Genomic DNA, 19,792 nt, shown 5'->3' with positions numbered 1-19,792 from the left:
TTGGAATTAAACGGAGCTGGAAAACACGATATATTGAAGGTGATATTTTTACATCACAATGAATGCTCTGCCAGGCGGGTGTAAATTCAGATTTCAGTTAGTACTGTGTCGGGATCGTGACCCCGTTAGTGGGTTTCCAAATTAAATAATTAATTTGGTTTCCAGAAATCTGTTTAATATATCACCATTAAAATTATGGGTGGGTGTAGTTGGCTGTTCACTGATATTTTTTTCTTTCACCAGCTTAACGAAGGTAAAGAAGTAAATGAATTAGTACGTGAGGTGTCCTCCGGAATAGTTGGTTTTGTAGCGTAAAACAGCTACGTCCTCTCGATTTTCAGTGAGAATAAAAAATCACCAAAATACTTCTTTGCGACAACCTTCGTCTCCAAATTCATTCTGAGCATCCGTTATAAAGCTGATATGCTGATGTTTTAACTGAACTTGTAAAAAGAAATGTTCCTGATTCATTCTGGTCATCTCAGTTTCCATGCCCCCAGGGCCTTTTCAAATCCCACTTAATGAGAATGGAAGGAGCTGGCCTTCATCTTCAGAATGTTCCTCAAATCCTGGCAGTACATTGTGTATTTTCAGTGCTTGATTGACAACTAATCAGAATCGGACTGGCATGCTGCTTTTTGTTAGTCCCAAATACGATTTACTTAGATTCCCAGGATTTAGAGGATTGGCAAAAAATCCTACGACTATTCATGGAAAGCCGCACAAAATATTTCTGCGTGTAGTCCAAAGCCTTGAAGAGTGGATTTTGTGCCAATGGAAAAACTGGTTATTGTTGCATTTAAGGTGGAAATTATACGTTTTTTTTAGAAAAAAATCTCCATAGAGAAAATATGTTTCCCTGTTGAAACCCCCCATTCCTACTATCCAATTAAACAGGCAGGCGTAATTGCCACCAAATTTAGACACTTATGCTAAGTTTTACTGGCACTATTTTCCCTGTATAAATTGGGTGTGCAAGCTATAGGGGATCTTTAGGAATACCCACAAAGTTACGAATTTGGATATGTTCACTGTCTTTCTTATTCAGTCTCTCATGCATCAAAACTCCATATGGAGGGTCTGTGTTTGGACCCTAGTCATAGTCAGTACAGCAAAAATACATCGACGTGCATGTACTTAAGCAGAACCTGAACCTGGGAATCTGCAGTGGGAGGTCACTGTTTGCACACCTAGGTTGCACTTTGATTTATGAATGAGCCCGTATGCTGCTTCGATTCAAAATTATTTGTCAATCCAGCTGCATGAGTGTGATCAGAAATATTGCCCTACTCGTGAGAGCTGAGGGATGCATGGAAGCGGCTATGCAGAATCACCCTCCTCCTTGTGCATTACTGCATATAACACTGGCACATTTGCTGTTTGCGTTTTTTCTCAGCGATTCTGTGTTTTCACAGGTGAACTAAGTTAAAATACGGACTCAGAAAACAAAGCAAGCATTGGCAAGCATTGGCAAAACCAATAGAGCTAGATTGCATTTGGAGTCATAAGAAACATATTACAAATCCTGCTACATTGTAAACAAAAGGATAGCTTTCTGTGTGCAATGCACTAGTGAGGTAATACTTTAATTTGTGACAGTTCAGAGTACTTTTGGGATGGTAAAATGATCCCTGATGCATTGCAAAGCACTAACCCCATAGGAGGCGGAATGATAAACCAAACTTTCAATAGGATGTGGTCAGAGAGCAATAGTCTTCTGGCAGGTGCCAATATCCACTTTATACGTATTTTAGAACATAGGTAACAAGTCTTGCAGAGAGCTGTGCTATAACGTTTACAGAGCATCCTTGTTCAGTTATAGAAAGGATAAAAAAAAAGAGTACATGCCCAGAGAACTGCTCTAACCATCGGCATTAATAAAAAAAAAAAGCTGAATGAGGATATAAGGTTTGTAGTACTATCTTGTCTGAGTGAAGATGGAAAGTTTTCTTCATTTTATGGAGGTGTTATCCTTCCCAGCATACTACCTTTTTCCCTTCATGTGCACAATTAGTCTGACGTTTGAATTACAAATAATGTAATATCATGGTGTTGATAGGTCTGGGGGTCTCTAGTTGGCAGAGGTAGGTACCAATGACCAAATAGGGACCCTTGCTTCTAGTCAGGGTAAGGGGGATACACTCTTTAGATAAACCCTGCTCACCCCCTTGGTAGCTTGGCATGAGCAGACATACCAAAGGCAATGTGTAAAGTATTTGTACCAACACTCAGAGTAACACAGTGAAAACACCACGAACTGACTCCACAACAGTTTAGAAAAATAAAGGTATTTAATCTAAAATACACAAGACCAAAACAACAAAAATCCAACATGCACTGTTCAAGAATATAATTTTAAAAGACTTCTAGGGTTTGAGTCACAATAATCCACAATTGCATCAGTTTTAGTCCAAAGTACCTATAGATGCGACAAAAGTCCCTAGCGGCAACCACAGCGTAGAAAAACAAGTGATGCGCATTCCTGAGATCCTTCTTGCAGCGGCAATAGTCGCTGCAACGATCTTCGCGGCAATGGGAATTCTCTTGCACTGTTGACGAGGTGCTCCGCAAGCGAACGAGGCGTGCAAATTGTAGATGTTCTTCTTTTCTTCTTGTCCAGCTCCCCAAACAGCAGGCAACAACCTCCAGAGGCCCCACAAATGGACCAAGCACTCTAGGAAGGGCAGAACTCACTCGGCAGAGTTCAGGGGGGAAGCTGGCTTTGAAGTCCTTTTGTTCTGAGACTTCTTAACAGGAGGCCAGCTCTTCTCAGGCCCTTGGAGAACTCTTCACGCAAGGGGACACAGCAACGGCAAAGTCCTTCCCCTCTCCTTTGCAGAATAGCAACTGCAGGTCAGCCCACAAACACACAGCTGGACAGTCCTACCTCTTCAGTCTTCCAGCTTTTTTCCTTGGCAGAGGCTCCTTCTTGATTCCAGGATGATCTAATCTTCTGAGGTCTGGGTATCCCTTTTTATACCAATATTCTCTTTGTTCTCTGAAGGCAGAGAGGCCTTGGCCTAGTCCAAACCAGTTCTGGTCAGTCCTCCAGGACTCTGTTTACATGACTCCTTTCCTTTGAGAGAGAGAGGGGCAGGGTCGTCAGCCGCCCAGCAGGAGGAGCCAGCATTGTGGAAGGCAGGCACAGCCCTATTTAGGCCCAGGTGCTATCCCCTCCCACCACTCAAGATGCAGATGAAGCTATTCAGCCTAGTGCTGACTGATCCAGCCTCCTGGGGCCGCCCCAGACCCTGTCACTCACAAACCAGACAGTCAATTCACAAACAGGCCAAGGCACACAGAAAGGTCAACAAGAAAGCAACCACTTTCTAAAAGTGCTGTTTTCAAACACAGGATTTAAAAACCATCCTTCCTAAAAGATGTGTTATTAAATTCTTAGTTCAGGGATACCAGACTTCAATTTTCTATCTTGCTCCTTTGGGAAGATATGCAGGTAAACATTATACACAATATTCTCCATTCTAGCCCATGGGTAAGATAGCCTTTTAATAGTGAAAAACGAAATTGGCGGTATTTCACTATCAGAGCATGTCACCTACATTAGTACATGCTCTACCTTTCACATACACTGCACCCTGTCAGGGGGGTACCTTGGGCCTTCCATAGGGGGGTGTACAATGTACACAGAAAGGGGGAAGGGTTGGGCCTGGCCAGTGGGGACACTGGTCAGGTCAGCATGCAGTTAGCAACTGCACACAGGCACTGCGCTGGCAGGCCTGAGACACCAGTTTAGGGCTACTCATGTGGGTGGCACAATCAGTGCTGCAGGACCACTAGTAGCATTTGAATCACCAGCCCAGGCACACTCAGTGCACTTTACTAGGGACCTACTGGTAAAACAAATATGCCAATCGTGGATAACCAATCACAATAACAATTTATACAGAGAGCATATGCACTTTAGCACTGATCAGCAGTGGTAAAGTGCCAAGAGTCTTATTGTCAACAACTACAGGTAAGGAAAAACAAGGGAGGAAGAAGCAAAAAGTTTGTGGATAACCCTGCAAAAAGGGCCATTTCCAAAAGGTGTTATATCAGTTTGGGTACGTACTACAGTTGCACACTTACGCTGTAAAGCATATGCCCCTTTCTCAGCAAGTGACCATTCTTTCAGGACAGATAACAATTAGAGGAGTCCACTGCTTTTGATTTGCTCTCACATTGAACAACACAAAAAAGTAATCCCAAGTTTCATGCCCCAACACACTGGCGGCTGGTAAGTATTTAGAGTGGTGTGCAGGTGGTATTAAAATAATTTTAAAAATGGCACTTACCTTCCTGGTTTACCGCACACGTCCTCCTCGAAACTTCGGTAACCAGGAAACTGCACAACACAATCCTGGGGCTGCTCTCACAGCATGAGAGAAGCGTCCCGATTTGGAGGGAGCGGCCTTGCTCAGCATTCTTAAGAGCACTGGAGGTTGTTGCTTTCTGTAACCCAGCTGTCTAAAAATGTCTGGCTGGCCGCCACAAGCCGGCCGGCCAAAGGGACATGCGCACATTAAACATAAGTGCACAACTCCCTGTTGCCAATCAGCAGCAATTGACCTGCCCCGTCCTGATACGTTGTTCAGGACGGGTTGCTGAAAAATACAATGGTAATAAATGGACTTTATTACTATTTTATTTGTCAGCTCTGGGGTCTTCTTTTTAAAAAAAAAAAAATTTAGTGGAGCGACGCTCCTCTGCTCTCGTGAAGGAGTAGCTCTTGCCCCAACAGTAGTTTGCATTTGCGGTTTATTAAACCATTACAGTCTCTTACTCTGGAAATTTGAAGTACAGTGTATTTTGTCATGCTATAGCTTGGCTAGACTTTGGTTGCACAGTATAAGCAAAGGAATGGTTTATATGTTCTGTAGTTTGTACAGTGAAGTAATTTTTTTTGTTTTAAATGTGAACCTTGCTTTCGTTTATTTATTTTATTTCTCTTCGTGTGTTTCTTTTGTTTCGTGCATTGCCAACTCGCTATCTAACTCTAGCTTTATGAATCTTTGAAATGCGTGAAAACAGGATTCCTACTCTCCCTCCTCCTTGAGACCAAGGGCCATATGTATCAAAGGGTTTTACCCATTCTGTGTTTATGGGAAAATATGTTCATACATATGGCCTCATGTGACATCTAGACATCCACTCCGCAATATTTCCAGGTGGTGTTCAATCACATGGAAAAAAAATGACTGGTGAATAAAAGAGGAAATGTAGAATATGCAAATGCACAGTTCTTTCAGGTTTACTCTTGTAATGGAGCACAAAGGCATATATGGGCATGCCCACAAATGTACAACTTTCTGGGCATGCTGCTGTTGAATTTTGTACATTCCCAAAAAATGTGGCATATATACACGTTATAGAACACAAGATTACGCTACGCAGATTTATTTATATATATATATATATATATATATATATATATATATATATTTTGTCACAAAGATTTGGCCGACCCAGGCCACAGATCCGGCGGGCACACGGCTGGGGTAGCCACCCCCTGTATATCTCACACACTGTCACCAATGTGAGAACTCGCCTCATTCACGATGAGTTAACAACAAAGGAGCCGCGGCCACAAGTATTGCAGTCCAAAGTTTATTCAGGCACGATGTCCTACGCGTTTCGGAGTTGTAGTCACTCCTTCATCACGGGCAGTAAACAGTGTTAACGTGAAAGTAAATAAAGAAGAAATCAAGTGATCATGGATAAGGACAACAGACTCCCTCACAGGGGATTTGTCCAAGTAATCGTCTCAATAAAGAATTAAAATAAGCATGAAAGCGGGCATTATATCACCACAATTCATGGTCAAATTAAAGATCTTTTGTAGATCAAACTCGTATGATTAAATAAAAGTTTTGGTTACGCTAGTAAACTTGGTCACATGATACATTCTAAAAAAACATATGTACAGGAGTTAAAGTACACATTCTGTAATTCTACAGTGTGTGAGCATAACAAAGTACTAAGGAGTTGAACAACGAAAAATTAATTACGAATGCTGACAATATGACAGAGTTAATATCGGTCAAGGCGCGAACTCGCCTGGTGCGGAAAACTAAGGATTCATCAGCTGTTCACTAGCTTGAGCCATCGGCTTTTAATGAAATTGTTTAAAAAAAAAAACGTATGTGTGTTACTCAACCAGCGGACTGAAGTCAGTCAGTATGTGCATTTATAATTGAATGTACACCAAGTATAATACTAGTATAAATCATACATCTGAACAGACGCACTAGCGCCTCGGGGCTAATGCGGACTCTGCACTGGTTACCGATCCGTAAACGGATCGCTTTTAAAGCCATGATATTGGCCTATAAGGCACTCCACGCAGTGGGAGCAAAGCATCTCCAAAAGAGATTGGTCTTTTACCAGCCGGGCCGCTCTCTGCGGTCTGAATCTTTGCTTCTGGCGGCTGTCCCTCGTGTCAAGCGAGCTCGCTTGGGCGGCCGCTCTTTCAGTCTGCTGGCCCCACAGATGTGGAACTCGCTCCCACTTTTACTTCGGGGAGCTACTACTCTTTTGGATTTTAGGAGAGGTCTTAAAACTTGGTTGTTTACCCAGTAGGCCTCCCTAGCAGTCCCTCTCTGGTTTTGTGTGTGTTGTGCTTTCTTTTTAATTGTGTTATGTTACGCCGAATTAGTTCCCCTTACCCAAAGCGCCGGGACACTCTTTTTGAGTATCCGTTGCGCTATATAAAAGTATAAATAACATAACATAACATAACATAACATCATATAGCCCAATTGGGCCCGAAACAACTAATGTATCTTATTTACATATTGCAGTATTCTCTTTAAGCCGTGTAATAACTGATTAGAGGCCCTTGTGGGCAAATTATTGCAACTCCGGTATGGGACGTCTAGTGGACATAATGGGCCTATTAGACAATCCTGAATAACATAATTATTATTTGGCATGTACAAATGTTACTGTGAAAAACTGTTTAATACTGTTGTAAAGCCCCAGTGGGCGTACATCACGATTGTTCAAAAAAAATATCGGAAATCAACCTCAGGCAATAGTTTGCTGCATGTAAACAGCTGCCATCCCAAAAGCCTAATACGCAGCATCTCCTATGGGGAATTTCTGCGTGCACGCAGAAACTGCTGTACTGATGAGAAATATGAGTCTTAAAAATTGATCATGACTGAACGATTCTTGGCAAGGGGGTACAATGGCTTAAAGAGAATACTGCAATATGTAAATAAGATACATTAGTTGTTTCGGGCCCAATTGGGCTATATGATTTATACTAGTATTATACTTGGTGTACATTCAATTATAAATGCACATACTGACTGACTTCAGTCCGCTGGTTGAGTAACACACATACAGTTTTTTTGATACAATTTCATTGGAAGCCGATGGCTCAAGGTAGTGAACAGCTGATGAATCCTTAGTTTTCCGCACCAGGCGAGTTCGCGCCTTGACCGATATTAACTCTGTCATATTGTCAGCATTCGTAATTAATTTTTCGTTTTGCAACTCCTTAGTACTTTGTTATGCTCACACACTGTAGAATTACAGAATGTGTACCTAAACTCCTGTACATATGTTTTTTAAGAATGTATCATGTGACCAAGTTTACTAGCGTAACCAAAACTTTTATTTAATCATATGAGTTTGATCTACAAAAGATCTTTAATTTGTACCATGAATTGTTGTGATATAATGCCCGCTTTCATGCTTATTTTAATTCTTTATTGAGACGATTACTTGGACAAATCCCCTGTGAGGGAGTCTGTTGTCCTTATCCATGATCACGTGATTTCTTCTTTATTTACTTTCACGTTAACACTGTTTACTGCCCGTGGTGGAGTGACTACAACTCCGAAACGCGTAGGACATCGTGCCTGAATAAACTTTGCACTGCAATACTTGTGGCCGCGGCTCCTTTTTTGTTAACTCATCGTGAATGAGGCGAGTTCTCACATTGGTGACAGTGTGTGAGATATATGTATATATATATGTGTATGTATATATATATATATATATATATATATATATATATATATATATATATATATATATACTCAATTTAGCTATTGATAGTCATTGCTATTTAGTAGTAAGGTCTGCTGTCACCACCAAATGTTTTTGATTCTACTTTTCTTTCCCTAGCGCAGCAATTTTATTTGCATAAAGGATTTAGCAGGGAAAGATCTACTTTGTTAATAATCTAGAGTAATTCATTCAAGATGAAGCCAGGCACTAGGTACAATCTCAAGAAACCTTAGCATTCTTCATTTGCTTAGAATATGAAATAATTTTATGGTGTGTGCATGTGTGTATATTTTGTGTACTGTCTAATATGAAACCAACTTCGGTTTTGGGGGGAGTTTTTCTAAACTGTGTTGTGTACTTTTGTAGTGAGGTGGAGATGCCCAGTATTGTTGTCCTGAACACTTCAAACCAACAGTATTATCTGCCACAGAAACCTATTGAGAGTACCGAGGAGATGATCGCGTTCATTAATAGCATCTTAGAGGGTACAGCAGACGTAAGTAGTAGTAAGCTCGTTTTTATATTTATATACCTGCCGGCATTTATTGGTGACTGGAAATACATGCAAAAAAATGTTCAGTGATTAAGCCCATTTGTACTCCATTTGTCTGTGAAAATGTGTCACGATTATAGCAAGAAAGTATTGCGAATGTTTAATTTTAGGGTATGTTTTTTTTTAAAGCCTGCGTTATTGGTGATTGCATTCACAATTATCTGCTTGCCAAGCTAGTGCATTAATGTCTGGGTCATAAAGACTTTCATCCTAGGGAAGGGTCCACAGTAAGCTATAGCAGGCTTAGATAATCGCCACCGGAAGCTACAGGAAAGGTAAATAAGTAAGTAAGTAAATCTTTATTCGGTTTTCAAAGTACATAAAAAACCATAAGAGTTTCAACAAACATATCTTATCATATACAACCGCCAAATAATTACTTTTACATGATAAAAAGGATAATTTTCCTCTCATTAAGATTAATAGTATATTAAAACTGTAAAAAAGTTTAAACATATCAAGCATTTTTAGGTTTATCTCCGTTTTCCTAATATATACAGCGGTGCTTTGTCAAAGATTTACTCTATGCTTAAAAATACAATTTAAAAGTGTCGTAATACATTTGCAGGCCATTTCTGATTCTACAAATTGCAAACGCAACATAGCGGGGCGACATTCTCTAAGACCCATTTTTCTTAGCAGTGGAATCAACCAAAGTTTACGGTGTACAGAATAAAATTTACAAAACAGAAAGGTGTGCATGGTGGTTTGTTCTGATGTATCATCGCATGGGCATGCTGTTAAACAATCTTCCCAACTATTTTTCGTCGGGAAAGCCACCAATCTATGAAAGATATTCATTCTGAATCTTGTCAGTAAAAAACGCTCAAATTGTGAATGGACATATGTCAGATACGGCTCAATCTCTAGGGTGGTCATAACCGCCATGGAGTGTTGGACCGAGGGTTTCCTTGCCTCAGTACAAATCCGTAACTCTTCTACATGGCTCAATGCCCTTTTTTTAAAATCTTTTCTGAATATTTCACCAATTAATTCCGGAGCAGAGTAATCTCGATTTTTCCAGCATTATCCAACGACATACAATCTGTCACTATCTGTTAAAATAATTCTTTGTCGTGGTCCAGATACGTCGCCACAACAGGAGCGGTTGTATTTTTGCCAGGTCATCTATATGCGAAATACCTAGCTCCAAATGACAGGCAAAAGTAGATACATGTTAGGGGACCGCCAAAAGAAATCTTAGAAAGGTATTCTCTGCAACCTATAGGGAATTGGTGTTTTTGTGTCCCCACAGTCCTGCCCCATAAAGTGCGATAGATTGGCACTTCGCTCTATAAATATGGAGCAACTCTACTGAAGGCCTCTTTCCTAATTTCTGAGAGAATTTTTTGAGGGCAGCGATTGCTCGCAACAACTGGTGCTTTCGGGCTTCTATGGCTGGTTTCCAATTTATCTTTTCATCCATCATAATACCAAGGTATGGATATTGGGCAGTCACTTCAATCCTTTCGCTGTCAAGGAAGATGCCTTTTCCCCCTTTTTTTCTTGTTCCTGCCACCATAACGTATGTCTTTTTTATGTTTAACGCAGGTCCAGGCTGCCCATAAACCTTGCATACCTTTCCAATGCCTTCTGGAGTTCGCGCAGAGTGCGTGCCAGTATTACGGCATCATCCGCGTATAAAAGAGCGGGAACCGGTCGATTTCTTACTCGAGGAAGGTCCTGACCCCCCCTCAACATCTCCACCTCAAGCCCATTTGTATAGAGGGAAAAAAGAAAGGGAGCCAGGACACAACCCTGCCTGACACCACGCTCCACCGCGAACGAGTCAGATAGTTCGCCATTCACTCCAAAACGTACTCTGGCAGAAGCGTTTGAATAAAGCTCTCTCAGAAAGGTTACGAGGGCCGGATCTATCCCCATCTTGGTTAGAACAGACCATAGTTTTGAATGGGAAACACAGTCAAAAGCTGCGGACAGGTCGACATAGACCATGTACAACCTACCCCGCTTTGCTGAGACGTATTTCCCTATCATTAATTCCAAATTCAGGGCTTGCTCTGTTGTCCCAAAGCCCTCTCGAAAGCCAAACTGAATATCGGAAAGAATCTCACCGTCTTCGGCCCACTCCTGTAGACGCTGGAGAACCACTCTGCCCAGGACTTTCCCCAGCGAATCCAGGAGCGAGATTGGGCGATAACAGGAGACGTCCTGTCTTTCACCTTTCTTAAAAATAGGGACCATAGTAGATTGGATCGAAGATTTGGGCAACCCACACTTGATAGCAGAGTCGAATACCCTTTTTAGGATTGGGGCCCACAAATCTAATATGTATTTAAAGAAGTCCACTGGTACCCCATCTGGGCCAGGGGCTTTCCCGCTTTTACTTGCCTTTACTGCATCAATAACCTCAGTTAATGCAAAAGCTAATGGGATTGGAAGGGGATTTATCTGCTGGGTATTGCTATCACTCCCCCATGCAAGATCTACTTCTGGGCTTTTCCCAAAAATTTTGGAAAAATGATTTACCCATGCTGGTCCCTCGATAGCCACCTCTACTGATGGTTGAATTTTATTATCTACTAGGAACGGGGCTCTCACCACTTTCCAAAATGCCTCACTATTTTTGTTCAAGGAACTTTCATGTAGTTGGTTCCATAAGGCTTGTTTTAATTTGGATTTTCTTTCCTTGCAGGCTAAGCTATAGGACCTTCTTAGCGTCTTTATTTCCTCCTGATTTCTGACTGTGTTAGATAGTGCTCTTTTTAATCTTTTATAGGCCAGTGTACATTTATGGTTGAACCACCCTTTTTTTGTGTCCCTATTCCCTTTCTTCCTTACAGTTGTTGTTTTGTTCACGTTTTCCAAAATTAATCCAAAATTTTGCAAAACCTCCTCTTCCCCTATGTCCGTGTCTAAACATTTCAATATGGCCGGGTATACAGCACATACCACCTTGGCTGTTAATTCGGCTGGATCTATCTTTCCCCACCCTAGGGCATAACCATTCATTTTAGATAAGTGTAGGTTATTCTGGGCGAGAGCGGTCATTATGAGCTGGGGTGAGAGCTGCCCCTGGTCCACAAATAGATTCACACCCAGAGCCGCATGATCACTTAGAGCGTTTACTAACACTCTAACCCCCTTAAGTTTGTTTACCAATGTAGTAGTGGCTAGGATGTAATCTATCGTCGACTCGCACCCTTTCCCTAAATAAGTTGGATCCAGTCGTCCAGAAGGGTTTTTTACCTCGTTTATTACCACTAGGCCTAGTTCGGATAAAGTTTAATTTAGAGACTCTCCTACCATAGAGTGATTGAAGTGGACAATTTGCTCATCTTGTTTATCCACCAGCCCACAAATGTTAGTACTGATTCTAGAGCAGGGGTGCTGATTAAACCCCCCCCCCCCCCCCAAATGATACTTGGTGAATCCGTACGTTCCATTTGATTTATCAGTTTGCCCAGTTTCTGGCGGAGTGTACCAAGTATTTTTACCACCTCACTATCCATTAGGTTGTCATAGAAATTTACCACGAGGACAGTCTCCTTCTTCCCAAATGAAAGGCTTAATAGTTGGTAGTTTAATTCTATTTGGAGGACCGTGACTTTCAACCCCGGTATAGTATTTGCCATAAAAACGGTCAAGCCGCCCTTTGCCCTGCCATGAGTAACTGCTTTTGCTGGGGAAAAATAGGTTTTGTAACCCATCAAATGCAGTTCTGAGGTAGCCCAGGTCTCCTGTAAACAGATAACCTCGTAATCTTGGACATAATAGTAAGCTCGGTTTTATATTTATATACCTGCCGGCATTTATTGGTGACTGAAAATACATGCAAAAAAATGTTCAGTGATTAAGCCCATTTGTACTCCATTTGTCTGTGAAAATGTGTCACGATTATAGCAAGAAAGTATTGCGAATGTTTAATTTTAGGGTATATTTTTTTTTAAAGCCCGCGTTATTGGTGATTGCATTCACAATTATCTGCTTGCCAAGCTAGTGCATTAATGTCTGGGTCATAAAGACTTTCATTCTAGGGAAGGGTCCACAGTAAGCTATAGCAGGCTTAGATAATCACCACCGGAAGCTACAGGAAAGGTAGGATGACCGAAGCTTTCACGAGAAAGAATGGGGTTCCTTTGCGCAGTGCCAACCAAGGAAGTTTAATGGAGCAGGCACAAGAATTACTTTGTGAAACATTTACCCCTAGAAAAAAATAATCTTTCAGTGAAAGCAGTGACGTTTTTGACTTCTGAGTTGCATTTTATGATTTTTTTTTATATAATTGTAGGATATATATATATATATATATATATATATAATATTTTACACTATGGTGGCTGTTTTATATTCAAGATTTTATTTTATAATATTTGGGAGGCAAGGCAATTAAGTACTGGTGAAAATCAGACATTTTACTTACAGTTGTGATATTTTTAGTTACAAGTGTAATATTTTTATTTACGATTGTTAATGAGTGTCATTTTGGGGGGAAATGTGAGGAGATGCATGTTCTATAAGATTGTCATGAAGATACATTGTTGAAGTTAAAATAGCCCTTTAGTAACTCTTCCATCTCTTCTTTAAGTAACTATTGCTTTAGGTAACTTGACAGCATAAGACCCAGGCCTAAGAGTTGCAGGGGGGAATGCATCAATCAGCGACAGCAGTGTAGCATAATCAAGAGTTTAATAACGTACGGTCAAGAAAAGCTCTTCTTAAATAGTTTGTTCAAATTATTACCATGAATGAAAGTACAGGTATGACAACTAAACCTAATCATTTTAAAGTCTTAGTCCATTACGCCTTGCTAAATATAGGCTCCACTAAGGGCCCAGTTTTAACGTATACTCTCCAAATGACAGATTTGTCTACATTAGAATAATACTGGTACTTCCTAGTGTCTACTCCCTGTTGCTAGTTTCCAACTCTTACTCTGTTCTAGATACAGCATTTCTAGGCGAAAGCTTCTATCCTTAGATGCCTTACCTCCTCTGCTTGTTCACTATGTCCTATTTTAAGGAGAGAGATTGCACCACAGAAATAATGGTGTTCTCACAGGATGCCTGCGTGCTTGAGCTTTGACAGAAAGGCAGCCCATTTGTCCTATAACCAGCAGAAGGCCAGAGCTTCTGGGACAGTTAAAGGCACAGGCAGACTAACCTTGGAAGCAGTCTTCATTCAAGAACAAACGTAGGTAGTAGAGAAATTTCCACAGCAAAGTGGAGTGCTACCTCAAAGATGTTGAATGGGGTGCAGCTAAACAATTCAATCCCTCGACTTGTTTGGTGCACATTTAAGCCCGGTGACTTGCCACATAGTGATTTTCCTGCTTTGGGGGCAAATCCACTGCTTAAAGCAGATTAAGAGTGCTTTTGTGCTTTGCCTTCCAAGTCTTATGCCTCAGCAGCATGTGACTCTTTCATGACCATTGCAAGCTCAACGTTCACTTTCTTTACCTCATCACACCCCCTCCCTCTAGCTTTCGCATGCGCACACGTTTTTCATTCTCTTACATCCTCATTCTGTCTCATTTCCTCTTGTAGTATTTTGTCATGATTTCTCTGCCATTTGCTTTCTCTCTGTGGGGTCTCTCTGATTCGGACTCGCCGTCTCCAGTTTATTTGTCCCCCTTTCATTATCTCTCATTCTCATTTCTTATTATTTTCGGTCTCTTTCTCTCGTTTTCGCTTGTTTTGTTTCCCTCTCTCTCTCTCTCAAGATTGGCCTCCTTCGTTATGATTCTGTCTACATTCTTTTCTCTTGATGTGTCGGGTGACCAATCCTGTTTGTATTTTCTTGTTTTCTGTTGTTTTCTTATTTGTTTTCTCTTTTCGTTCCTTTTTTTCCATTCCCTTTCTCCCGTGCTCATTATCCACCGCACTTTCTAATCCTTTCTCTTGCCCTGGCAACTCCAGCAATAGCCAACTTTAATTTGTGATTGCTAAAGGCTGTCATTGGGGAAAATCTCCCAGAAGCAGGTCTGTTAGAGCTTAGATTATAAAGACGGCCACATTTCACAAACCAATGCCTCGAGAAATGTAACTTCTATTCGCACCTAAAGTTTCTTTTGAAGGGAAATAAAATAAAATGTTAATTATAATTTAAGATTTTTCACAGTGGGCCAGACAAACCCAAACATACCTTCAAAAACTTAAAATACATCTTCTCCTAGAGCTGCTTTGTGTAAAATACATTAAAATTCGATTATGGTTTAGTAGTTTTAACAATATGCCGAGTTCGGCTCAAACAATTGCATTGTAGTTGTCACTAAAATCATAGTCGCATAAGTGTAAGTTCTGCAGTGGTTGGTTGTAGCAGGGCCTATTGCAGAGTCTGTGCGGTGGAGATAACTGTATTGGGTTGCACTTTAAAAACACAAAACCCCATTGCTAACTCGCAGAAGCTGGCAGAGCTTCTGTCTAACATTACGAACATAAGATATCTTGCATGTAGAGTTTAATTAGAAAATAAATTTGCAGCAGATTGCAGATCCGCCTCCCCAAGACCTGCTCATGCCACTAGCGCTGTAGGTGTGTTAGAAGGGAGTTGACTTTAAAAACAGAAGCGCATTCGTCTTTGAGGTAACGTACAGCAAAATCACTTCTGCGGCCACGGCCAACACAGGAGTTACCCTTGGACAACAGTTCTCTTGGTGTTAGAGAGGGCAGATGCAACTTTCACAAAAATACAGTACCTCTACCTGAAAATTTTAAAATCTCCGCTTTTCACAGCCTCAAGAATACCTATGGGGAAGACTCCCGGATAATTCGGTTGTTGATTTTGTTTGTGAATTTGGATGACTCCATATTGAAATCATACCTTTTTTTCTGTGAGGTCCTCAGTAATAGTTCATTTTATCAAAATAGAAACACGAGCTGTACTTTTGAGTGTCCTCTAGCGTTGTTTAAATTATTCTGTGTCTCTAAATCATACATGGATGAACCAGTGATCCAAGTGGGTAGTTTTAAACATTTTGTGATTGTTTTTTTAAGAGAATAAAATAACATATACATGGGCTCATCCCCCAGAGCATATAGGATGAACTTAGGGTGGTGCGTGAAGTGTTTGTGCAGTACTGAAACAGTAATAAAGTCCAAACATCAGGCAGTAAAAATCCCAAAATTAATGGGAAAAATAAAGTAAAATTCAATAAAGTGACAACAAAACAACAAAAATCTAACCAGGGGAACCATAGGTATGCAGTTTTAAAGATTCAGTGGAAAAAGCACCAAGAAAATGTAAAGTACCAATAATACCAAATGGCTGGGGTAGACCCGGACCCAGGTCCAATTTTCAAGTGGATTGGTCACAGTGAAAGTCTGCAAGTCGGAAAGTTTGAAACAGTTTTTAAGTCCCACTAGTCTAAAGGAAAAAGTTGTCAAATCTCTGGAGCCCAAGCATCCACACAAGTATGTTTAAAACACACCCAGGAGAGAGGTGAGGCACCTAGATGCTCACATGCTGTCAGGCAGAGGCCAACAGGGTGGTTGGCTCCTATAACAGCTGCGTCCAGTCCAGGTCCAGTTGAAACTGTTCAGCTGGGTATGTACAGGGAAAGGCCACTTGCAGCTGGTTGTGTCCCTTTAGCCACACAGGAGGTCAGGCAACTTCTTTTTCCTGGGTACAAGGTGTAGCTGGTCCAGGCCTCTTCTGTTCTGCCGAAAGTCCAGAATGTGTTTTGTCCAGGTGCCTTGGCATGCCACATTTATGCCTGTCACCAGCTAATGGGTGGGTGTGACTCCTGGGCACTTTCTAAGCAATGTGATAAAAGTTCCTGGGGGCAACCCTGCCCACTTTTCCAGTAGTTCCTGTTTCTTACTACTACAAACAGACCTAAAATGCCATGGTTCAGGGCATTTTGAAGATGGCGAAAGTCTTACGCTACATTAAACTTTGGCTCTGAGGATAGTGGGTTTGTAGGAGGGTGAATTGTGGTAATTGCTAGTGTCCACTCACATCTTGCACAAAATCCAGTTTGAACGGGTCACTGTACCCAAAACACGCCCAGAGACAGGAGCCTGCTAGGACAAGATCATGGTCCTTCAGGAAACAGCCTGCAAACAAATATTTGTCCTGGCATCCTGTTATCTCCCTTCAAGTGCACCAGAGTTTACAATGTTGCTCAGTAGACCAGTTTGGCAGGACTTGACTCTCTGGTGTCAACAGAATTCCCCCAACCCTTCAAATTCCAGTAAGCTCAGGGGATTCGTCTCTGCACATTCAAGTCAGCCTGTTGTGTCCGCCTTGCTGGAATTTCACACCTCTTTACCACACCTTTCTGGGCTGAGCACAGGATGGGAGTTGCTAGAGAGTTGATGAAAATTAGGCTCTAGGAAAATCAGTAGGTAAAAGGTACATTTATAATAGTTTATTTTTCTTAATATTTATTAAAAATCCGACGTCACCTTTGAATTGTATTTTTAAGAGCTATCAAAAAATAGTGGGTTAATTATTTTTGTAGCTAGTCCCTTTGCCAATTTATCAGTATTAGTTTTTTAATATGGACTCTGGTTTTCTACTTTAGACACCTTGGCCTGCTGCAGTGAGTTATAAAAATAGTTGTTTGGGCCATGTCACTTTAGGGACATGGTAATATAAATTTGTATGTGTCCCACTTTTAAATACAATGTAGTCTGGAAGACCTGTATATGGGTGACTTACTAATATTTAAAAATGAAGTCTGTAGCTTTCAAAAGGTTTATTTTGACACATTGCTCTGAAGGTTTTGCTCTGCAGCATTCAGGCTACACAGGGTAGGGCCTCAAGACGTTTGTAGAGCCACCATGTTGGAGAGCACACTAGGTGCTGCAGTCCATTAGTCTCATATAACTTTTCCAGGCCTTGGGTGCACTTTATACACCATATGCAGTGGACTTATTGGCAAGTTAAAAGTGTCAACAAGTAATAAGCCAATTTAACCATGGTTAGAGGTGGAGGGGCAGGTTCGATACTCTTGGTTAGCGTTGTTTAAGTGCACAGAGTTCTAAAACTAGCAAAACTAATATCCAGAAAAAGGCAGGAAAACTGCTGGTTCCACAGAGAAAAGGCTGATTTCCTACAGTACTAGGTAATTCATATATGTTTTTTTTAATGGTTTAAAATTACAAGTCATTTTCTTCTTAGCCAGGATGTTTCCAACATTAAAGAAAAGTATTTTTCTAGGCTTCATAGTAACCTATATTTTATTGATCAATCAATCAATCAATCAGAGTACTTGTAAAGCGCGCTACTTACCCATGAGGGTCTCAAGGTGCTGAGGGAGGGAGGGGGGGGGGGTGTTGCTACTGTTCGAAGAGCCAGGTCTTGAGGAGTCTTCTGAAGGTGAGTAGGTCTTGGGTCTGCCATATGTGGGTGGGGAGGGTGTGCCAGGTCTTGGCCGCGAGGTAGGAGGAGGATCTGCCGCCGGAGGTCGTACGTTGGATGCAGGGCACAGCGGCGAGGGCGAGGCTGGCGGAGCTGGCGGGTGGGGGTGTGGAAGCTGAGTCTGTTGTTCAGGTAGGCTGGTCCGGTGTTGTGGAGTGCCTTGTGTGCGTGGATGTGGAGCTTGAAGGTGATCCTCTTGTCGACGGGGAGCCAGTGTAGGTCTCTCAGGTGGGGGTGATGTGGCTGCGGCGGGGGGCGTTGACGATCAGTCGGGCGGAGGCCTTTTGGATGCGTTGTAGTCGTCGTAGGTGTTTGGCTGGGATTCCTGCGTAGAGTGCGTTGCCGTAGTCCAGTATGCTGCTGACGAGGGCATGTGTCACCGTTCTTCTTGTTTCAGTCGGGATCCACTTGTAGATCCTGCGGAGCATGCGGAGGGTGTTGTAGCAGGAGGAGGAGACAGCGTTGACCTGTTTAGACATGGAGAGGGAGGATTCGAGGATGAATCCTAGGTTGCGTGCATGGTCGGTGGGTGTAGATGCAGTACCCATTGTGGTCGGCCACCAGGAGTTGTCCCAGGCTGAGGGGGTGGGGCAGAGGATGAGGACCTCCGTCTTGTCTGAGTTCAGCTTCAGACGGCTGCTCCTCATCCAGTCGGCGACGGCCTTCATTCCCTCGTGGAGGTAGGTTTTGGCAGTGTGTGAGTCCTTGGTGAGGGAGAGGATGAGCTGGGTGGCGTCGGCATAGGAGAGGATGTTGAGGTCGTGATGGCGGGCCACTCGTGCGAGGGGGGCCATGTAGATGTTTGACAGCGTCGGGCTGAGGGATGAGTCCTGGGGGACGCCGCAGATGATGTTGGTGGCTTCGGATCGGAAGGGTGCGAGGCAGACTCTCTGGGTTCTGCCTGAGAGGAAGGACGTGGTCCAGTCAAGGGCCTTCTCTTGGATTCCGGCTTCTAGGAGGCGTGTCTTTAGAGTGCGATGGCATACCGTGCCGAAGGCGGCTGACAGGTCCAGGAGGATGAGGGCTGTTGTTTCGCCGTTGTCTAGTTGGCGCCTGATATCGTCTGTGGTGGCCATGAGGGCTGTCTCGGTGCTGTGGTTGCGTCTGAACCCTGACTGGGACGGGTCTAAGATGTCGTTATCTTCCAGGTGTCGGGCCAATTGTATGTTGACGATTTTCTCGATGACCTTTGCCGGGAACGGGAGCAGGGAGATGGGCCGGAAGTTCTTGAGGTCCTTGTGGTCCGCTTTGGGTTTCTTGAGGAGGGCGTTGATTTCGGCGTGCTTCCAGCTTTCTGGGAATGTCACTGTTTCGAAGGAGATGTTGATGACCTTCCATAGTTGGGGGGCGATGGCTGCGTCTGCTTTGTTGAATACGTGGTGTGGGCAAGGGTCTGACGGAGATCCTGAGTGGATGGAGTTCATGACCTTGCATGTCTCGCCGTCGTTAACGTTGGCCCAGGAGGTCAGGCGGTTGGTGCTGGTGGTGGAGGTGTTCGCAGGTGAGGTGGCGACTGGCGTGGTAGAGGCGGTCGTGGTGTTGAAGCTGTCGTGGATGTCAGCGTTCTTGTGGTGGAAGAAGATGGCTAGTGAGTCGCACAGTTCTTGCGAGGGCGCGATGTCGTTGGTAATTGATAAATTATGGGATGGGATGGGACTCCATCTTAGGGTGCCATTCATCAAACTTTTTCTACATTGGCGGGAACTGCCATGAAGGTAGGTCCTGCCAATGTATTGAGATGTCAATGGGGCTGGCTGACTAAATTCGGCAGACGGAGTAAAGGTAGTGTGGTGGACTAAAGACTGCCACTACCCTTTCTGCCCTTACTATGTCCACCAAACCCTAAATAAGATCCTTAATGTCGTCCACTAAGACTCCTTACTAGTTGAAGCA

At 42.6% G+C, this 19,792-nt stretch overlaps 1 protein-coding gene across 1 annotated transcript in view; it reads left to right on the top strand.

Annotated features, from left to right (window-relative positions):
- The window catches only part of TMX3 (thioredoxin related transmembrane protein 3), a 210,833-nt gene that overhangs the window by 168,546 nt on the left and 22,495 nt on the right, over nucleotides 1-19,792 (top strand). Inside the window, exon 14 of the mRNA XM_078687512.1 lies at nucleotides 8,386-8,515. Within this exon, the coding sequence (XP_078543638.1) occupies nucleotides 8,386-8,515 (130 nt within the window). The remainder of the gene's footprint in view (nucleotides 1-8,385; nucleotides 8,516-19,792) is intronic.

Source organism: Lissotriton helveticus, chromosome 4_1 (genome assembly GCF_964261635.1).
Source record: "Lissotriton helveticus chromosome 4_1, aLisHel1.1, whole genome shotgun sequence".
In the NCBI taxonomy this organism is placed as follows: domain Eukaryota; kingdom Metazoa; phylum Chordata; class Amphibia; order Caudata; family Salamandridae; genus Lissotriton; species Lissotriton helveticus.
This window is presented reverse-complemented; position numbering and strand designations above follow the sequence as displayed.